Below are 7,992 nucleotides of genomic sequence, written 5' to 3'. Positions count from 1 at the left end.
CTTGTTAAAATATAATCATATTGAGTTCTTTTGATGTACTTAATTAGTGGTGTGACTTTTTATTTATATTTTACTGATGTTTTATTATTATGGATCTTTTTCATCTCATACACCTATGATAAATATTAATATATATTGTTGATATGATAAATTGATGGTATATTATTTAATTTTTTTAATTATGTATACATATATGTTTTAGTACACTTAGAGATATCTCTTGTTTATGTACTTGTTAATTATATGAACTTGAGACCAGATGTCGAGTCTCAAATATATTGTACTGTCTCGTCATTGACATCATAATGAGTATGTAAGACAGAATAGCTTGTTGTTGAAATTATTAAAATTTTTCTTGCTTATTTTGTATCCAAGCATGTTGAAGAGAAATTGAAGGACCGACAATGAAAATAGCATACATTAGGATCACTTTTAGATACTATTTCTTATATACTACCATATCAAGACTCATATCGATAGTGTTAGTGATATTCGTAATTATGAATAAATCTTATATAGAATAAGAATACGATCTCTTATGATTTAGCATAATGGATACTATTGGACTGAGTTAATTCCAAGGTACTGTCCATGAACATATATTTTTTTCAAAAATCATGGCCATATATTGTATTTTCAAAAATATTTTTTATATTTTAAAATCATAATTAATGTTGTCCAAGTGGAAGAATGTGAGAATTCTTTTAATTATGGACTGCCATTAATTATTTATTTATTTTATTTTATTTTATTAAAAATGAGTTGATTATATAATCCAAGTTGATGGATATGTATGTAAGCCCAATGTTGTTAGTGATCATTATATTTTGGGCTATACGGGCCTTATGTTGGATGGTGTGTGGCACAGTGTAAGTCTGAATCTGACTTGAGCTCATGATAAGAGGGCATGTTAGGGTTAGCTTTAGATAGCTAGATCTTCTCTTCACTTTCTATAAATATCATGAGATTAGTTCTCAGGCTTATCCCATTAAATAGCCATCAGTTGAGAGGAAGTTAGAGAGAAGGACTTGATCATTGGTGTTTGTCTGAGCATCTATGATTGATCGAGTTTTGAAAATCAATGACGAACGTAAGTATGCATCCTAAATCTTGATTTATGAATCTCTTACATATAGATATTAGTTCTTGAATTAAGGTTTTGTATTCTAATCTTCTACATGAGATCCACGAAGAAATTTCAACATTTGGATCTATATATGGATAGAAATTTGAGTAGAGCATTTGTTAGTATCTGTATCCGTATTTGTCACAATTATCCATTCGAATATATAAGTTTGTTTATAATCTTATTTAATTTTATATACTATTCATAATTTTTTTTAAATATATATATATATCATATTACTATTCTATTAATTTGATTTATCATTTATTTAGTAATATTTTTTGTTATATAATTATAATATTTAATTATCTGATTCATTCTTTATTCATATTTATACTTTCAATATTTAATTTATATTTTTATTTATTTAAAATAAATATAGATAAATACTTTTGTAACCCATTGATATTTATATCAATTATATATATTAAATATATTAAATATAGATATTAATATATGATATCTTATTCATATTTCATCTAGTTCCAGTCCTACATAAATCAATTAAAATATTTAAGTATAATTTAAAAACTATCTCTACTCGTAAAAAGGTAGATATTCTTATTTTTATTTTCAAGATTGAAAAGTATGAAATAACATTATTTAAAATGTAGCTAAATATAGCTGATGGGATATGGATTACTAGACTGCAAAGAGCAAAGTAACAGCTTTTGATTCCTGCAGAAGTTTTTGTATTGTCCCATCATCCACAGTTGATTGTGATGTCAATGTAATAAGCCAACGATTTCAATTTTTTATGCAGAGATGATTTTTTTTTTTTTTGTTTCGGTGTAGATTAGAGATTGCTATGATACATCGTAAAATATTATGAAGACAAATGTCTTCAAAAAAAAAATATCCTCTGATCCTTCCATCTTCGATGCTTCTGTATTGTATGCACCACGCGCAATTAGACCACCATCTCTGCCGCTCCCTTGGGCTCCCTCTTCATCATCCATGATAGCAAGATTACTATCTTGGACCCCGCCCTTTGCCGCCGCGCTACTGTCCTCATCTACTTCTCCATCGTCGATTCCCGCCTTCCCTCTCCCCTTCCCTCACCACCACTGGCGCCACCAACTTTTTCGGCCTCCATCACCTTGATCGCTCCCATGCCAACTCCATCGCCCATGCCCTCCACTGCTCCCACCCTGCCTACCACCACCACAACCTCCGATCAGCCAACACCAAGGATAATGATGGTGAGGAAGGAGATGATGTAGCATAAGAGCTCCAATCTTCCCACTTTCGTGACTCCATCGACTATGGCGACATCTGATTGAAAAGGCATATGGTCGGCCACTCCTACATCCCTGGGCTTGTCCACACCTTTGCCTTCCTCTCCAAGACTGAGGCCGCATCGCCTCCATCATCGTCGCCGACCTCCACCTCAAGGCCTCCAAACTCCGACACCTTCTTCCCAGCCAACTCGAACTCTAGTCATGCCTATTCTAAGGAAGAATGGGAGGCGGAACATTCAAAGCTAAAAAGAAAAAACACTATCTTAGGACACGTGGCGAATGGTAGATTGGGATAAAATAAATATGGCTGGTGAAGACATTTCAGATAGTAAACAACGGTATCCCCGCGGCGGCAGTAGACGAGCGTACGAGACCAGAGACAGTGCTAAAGAGGCGAATAAAAGAGTAGGATATTGCCAGCAGAATCATGGTCGCTGCCTATTGGGAGGAGAGGAGAGCAAGGGGGTCACAGAAGGAAAGCCATCTAGGGTTAGGATTAGGGCTTAGTCACGGAGTGAGAGAGAGGAGCACTCAAAATTAATAATATTGTTTGCCGGTTTTCCTCCCTCATTGGCCTCTTCTCTTTTTTCTCGAGAAACATGTGGCAGTCCTTTTTCTATTTTCTGAAAACAGATGGCGAACGGAGGCTTCTAAATAGAGAAGTCTCCATTTTAATAATCCACACTATATATAAAATATTTTTTATTATTTTAATTATTTTTAAAATATATATAGAATATATATATATTAATAAAATAAAATATTTTTTTAAGAAAAAAATCATATCCTATTGGCACGGGTCTATAAGCTAATTATATTTGTTAAAATATATGATTGGTAAAATGTGAACTCCAACCCAGGGCAATACGGAGGCCCAGCCCAGGGCCAAGAGGCAGGTCCCTCCAGCCAACAACCTAACCCTCGCCAGCTTTACCAACCGAACCCGTCACTTCTTGGTATGGCTCGTTGCTTTGAGTAGCTCTTGAGGTGGGTTCGAAACGTTTACAAGACTCGTTCCGGCCAATTTCCGTATCTCACCGGACCAGAATCCAGATTTGGATTCAAATCTGTAAACCCGATCCGATCAGACTTCGAGTTGGCGTGCCCTTTTCCTGCGTTTTCTTTTCTAGGGTTTTGCGATTGAGAGCGGCAGCCATGGCGGAGTCCAGCAGAGAACTCCTGGATCAACCTTCGAGACCCTCAGTCCTCGGTACTCTTAGAATATCTTGCAATTGATTTCTCCTTTGTTTGAATTAATTGGTGAATCGCAATTTTTTCCGGTATCGTTTCCGTGCTTCAAAACGCTAGTTTGTTTGCAGAGACCCTTCTTTTGGGGAGCACGGATTCTGCGCCCAAAATCCCACGGAACAATGCCCAAGTCGAAGGGAACGAGGAAGGAATGCCTCTCACAACTGCAGTCCCTAAAAGCCAAGGTGAAGAGTGGAATATTATGCCTTTTTCCCTTAAAAATGCTGTTCTTTGGTCATTAAAGATCAGTTATATCCATCTAGTTGTACAGTAGAGGTATAATTAGATCCTTCGATGAGATTGCACGAGCAGAAATCGATTAATATTTTTTTTTTTCTTTCACTTCGAGAACTTGATTTGGCCAGAGAATTATGCTGGTACTGGATTTAGTGAGTGAGAAACTATTGGTTGGGGACAAGGTTTCTGCTTTGTGGGTCGGTTTTAGTAGATCAATCTGTAGTTTGTCGTGAACGGACTTAAAGGATCGAACCACCTGTACCAATGCCAGTAGATATATACAGCGAGAGTCCGCATAGGTTGAAGCAATGGATATGTTTGTTGTAAAGATGTCATGACAAAATACTATCAAAACTGGGTAATTCACAGGTTATGGAGGTGTTCTTTTCTGTGGTTTAAAAAGATGATGAATTTGTGCAAGGAAGTCACTAGGTTCGGAGCAACATTTAGATCATCTTGCAGTGCCAAGAATGTTTTCCCCATGTAGCTAGAGCTCATGGTGACTTTCTTTTGCTAAAAATTTTTCCCCATATGTTTCCTATTTCTTCTATGGCTTTCACCGTTAAGAAGCATTTCTGTTCCATTTTGTGAACAGGAGGCTTTTATTCCAGTGCATAGATGTGTTCGCAATGGTGTAGTGTGTTGACCCATGGTGGGGAAGATGGGGCTCTAGAAGACTCGAAGAAATCCTTGTGGAGGACATGCAAGTGATTATTTCTAGTTTAAAACATCACTTTCAGAAGAGATTTCATAGATAATAGGTGGAGACATGTGATGATATTATTGTAAGATGGTGCTTACCTTACAGCTAAAGAGAACCACTTACTAAAAAAAAAAAAAATAGAGATTCTCATGGATTTCTTTTTTTGTAGTGTTGTTAGTCAAAGGTAGCCGATATGCCTCCTGACATAGAATAATTGGTGCTTAACCTTCATAATTCGTGAGTCATATCCTTTTGTATAACTTGCTAAGATTGCAATCTTAAGATGCATGTTTAAGAAGGAACATGATAAGTTACCTCCTGCTCCATTGCGAGATAGATATATCATTTGAAGTCCTCTCCTGACTTGATGCGGATTAAGTGGGTGTTCGATGACCTTCTTGGAGGTTATCAACAAATATCATGTTAAAGTTGGATGATGAGGAGGGAGCTATAGACTTTTTTAGCATTTCTTGGAGGGCTTGGCATGAAAGAAGTAATTGACTTTATTGATGAAAGACTAAATCAATTCTTCAAACAAAAAAAGAAACTCTTCATTGTTGATTGGAACAATTGATTAGAAGCTTGTGGGAAACTTATCCTTGGGAAACTTTAGTTGTTAACTTATGCAGTTCTTCCAACAAAACCATGCTCAAAACTCAAGTGGGAGGATGCACTAGGATCTTGTGGTGAGAAGAGATGGCCTTGGTGTAACCTGTATTGTTAGTTCTACAGTTCTCTCAGAATGAAAAATTTTAATAAGGTGGATGCTCATGCTTCAGGGGTTGGCCTTGCCAATGGTTCTTTGTTTCCAACCTTATTGGCAAGTCTCCTCACAAGCATATTTGAGCAGAGCTCATTGAAAATGCACCTTGAAAGTATTTTAGATTGCGGCACCAATTTTTGAAAACCTAACCATAGAAAAGTGTAGAGATCCAGACGCCACAACTTGATGGTTGATGATACCGGAGATAACCCACTTCTGGATAATATAATTTCTATCATTTATGGTGTTGTATCAAGGTGTTACCAGGTCAAAAAATCTTGAGTCAACAAGCAGGGTAGGAAGTGGTCTATACATAAGAAGTAGACTATCTTGAGCTTATTTTGTTTTATCTCTAACCTTTCTATTTAGTTATAGAAAGTTATAGAAAGTAAACTAGATCAAGGCACTTTCTTTTCTTTTAACTGTGTTTTAGTATGTTTTTAAACTGTTAGCATTTGCCTGGGGGAGGCAAACTCCGGTTGCATTGGACTTATGGTCAGACATGTCTTTGGGGAGGCAAACTCTGCAGCAGATTGGGTGGTGGCCTACGTTGCGGAGCATACTGAATACTTTTTGTGGACTTTCTTAGGGACAGCCCCAACTCCCAAGGCAATTTAGAGTTTTTTTTTTTTTTTCCTGATCTTTTTGGGTGTATTTACACAAGACTTATTTGAATGATCCATTTTTACCAAATAAAAAAACTGTTAGTATTTGCCTTCAACTTCTTTTTTGTCACAATGAAGTTTCTTGATACATGGATCTTTCCTGAATTCTATTGCTGTTCCCCTTTTTGCATAAAAGAACAGATATATTTTTGATATCTTCAACATCATTTATAAGTTTCCATTGGAGACCAAAACAAACTACAATTAGGACTTTGCTGGATGTAGAACATAAAAATAGCTTCTGTTGAAATATTCCATTTTGTATATGATTCATTATAATCAGTGTAGCTTTTATATACTCCATAAGTTAGAACCTATTTTTCATTTTTAAATATTAAGGCTTATTGGAAAATAAAATGATAGTTTTGATTTGCATTTCTAATATCATAATTATGATTTTATGGTAGTCATGGTCATTTTACATTCTCGTTACATGTTATGTCTTGAAATTGGTGGAGTACTAATGACTTCACGTATGATTAACTCTTTGATTTCATTTTCTTAATTGATTTGTGCTTCAGTTCTTGGAAAAGTGAAAGATTTTTTAGGAAATATGGCTAAAGCTAATGAAAAATTGGAGCTTGATGCACAAGTAAGCTTTTCATTATTAGAAAGATTTGATTATTTTTCTGTTCTATTCCTTTTTGCGATTGATGCCTGATCTGTGCCATTGCAGAAGAATTCTCGTGCAGACTATGATATAGAAGTTCTTAGTGGGAATGAAAAAGAGTACATTGAGATGGTAAATGAGTTAGTTTGTCAGCTGAAACAAAATTTGGAAGTTGTTCGAGCGTTCTTTGATGGATGTAACGTATTTGCAGGATTTGCTTTTGGGTGTTGCTGACCTCCATACTGCTGATGCTGTGGCAGCAGCTGAGTCCACGGTAGGTGGCTTTCGACCAACCATGCACTCTGCTAGCAGCAGCTCCTCTGAGACAGAAGATGATACTGATGATGATAATAATGATAGTGGCATTGAGGACACAACTACATGTAAATTAGACAAGCTTAAGAAATCGAATCCTGAAAATGATGAGTCATTGCATAAAAATAAGCCAAATAAGCGACCAAAGATTGTTGTCCTCGACTGATGTGGTTGTGTTTTACAGTGAGTGTTTCATAGAGAACCAGAATATAGTGGTCGTCAAAGAGCAGCAGCTTCGGTCATTACTTAATGCTCTGCACAACCATGAGTTTCTTTGTTTTTTTTGTTTGGAACAACTTCAACCATGAGTTAACGTATGAATTTTTTTGTGTCCTTTTTTAAGTATATTGTGCTTCTTGCAGTTAAGATTTCTCAGATTGCATTATGTATGATAAAGGAAGACGCAAAGGAGACTTCTGTGAGATAGCTTTTGTCACACCATAGAATCATTCTAAGGTTTCTGCACAGAAATACAGTATATAAAAAATAACATTAGCTATAAATTCTTACTTTTGGTATTAATCAATTTCAGTCTTTAGTTTTGCATATTAAAGGATCATAGTTGTAAATGGAAATGCTGCTAATATTTCTACTTACAAAAACTTATTATATGAAAAATGTGAAAGATAAAATTACTCATAGATCCTTTGTTAAAGTACAAGTAGTTTAAGGTCTACCGGTTTTGTGTTCTTTTAATCTAGGAAGGAGATTGCTTCCAGGACACCAAACCCAATGGGAAAAGGAATAATAAAAAGCAAAAACCACACTATAGCTTGGATGGCTCAGGAAATTAATAATGTTCTAAATAATGGACAGCAGAATGGAGGATAACAAACGATGTGGCAAAAATTATTAGTGTAAAACCTGCCATATCTAATTGCACAAAATATTGTTTTGTTGATCATACGTACTACTTTATCTTTTTGCATCAAATGTACCACAAGCCTAATCTGTGGCAGCTATCAGTTAAACGAGTTTAAGAAAAAAGTCAGTATGCAAAACCATAAGTCAAAAAGCTAGTGCAGCAGAAATCTTAAAGTTTAATAAAACTGTAAGCTTGCATATTGAATTTGTAATTTCGAAC

The 7,992-nt window shown here is 35.5% G+C and overlaps 1 protein-coding gene across 1 annotated transcript; it reads left to right on the top strand.

The window, feature by feature from the left end:
- Positions 1 to 3,415: 3,415 nt before the first annotated feature.
- Positions 3,416 to 7,253, top strand: LOC105040084 (uncharacterized). Its single transcript, XM_010916458.4, has 5 exons — positions 3,416 to 3,577; positions 3,687 to 3,800; positions 6,505 to 6,575; positions 6,660 to 6,725; positions 6,805 to 7,253. Exons 1-5 carry the CDS (start codon positions 3,523 to 3,525, stop codon positions 7,072 to 7,074), a joined length of 576 nt encoding a protein of 191 aa, XP_010914760.1. The 5' UTR covers positions 3,416 to 3,522; the 3' UTR covers positions 7,075 to 7,253.
- The last annotated feature ends 739 nt before the right edge of the window (positions 7,254 to 7,992 follow it).

Source organism: Elaeis guineensis, chromosome 1, assembly GCF_000442705.2.
Source record: "Elaeis guineensis isolate ETL-2024a chromosome 1, EG11, whole genome shotgun sequence".
In the NCBI taxonomy this organism is placed as follows: Eukaryota; Viridiplantae; Streptophyta; class Magnoliopsida; order Arecales; family Arecaceae; genus Elaeis; species Elaeis guineensis.
The sequence above is the reverse complement of the archived record's forward strand: the minus strand, read 5'-3'. Positions and strand labels throughout refer to the sequence as shown.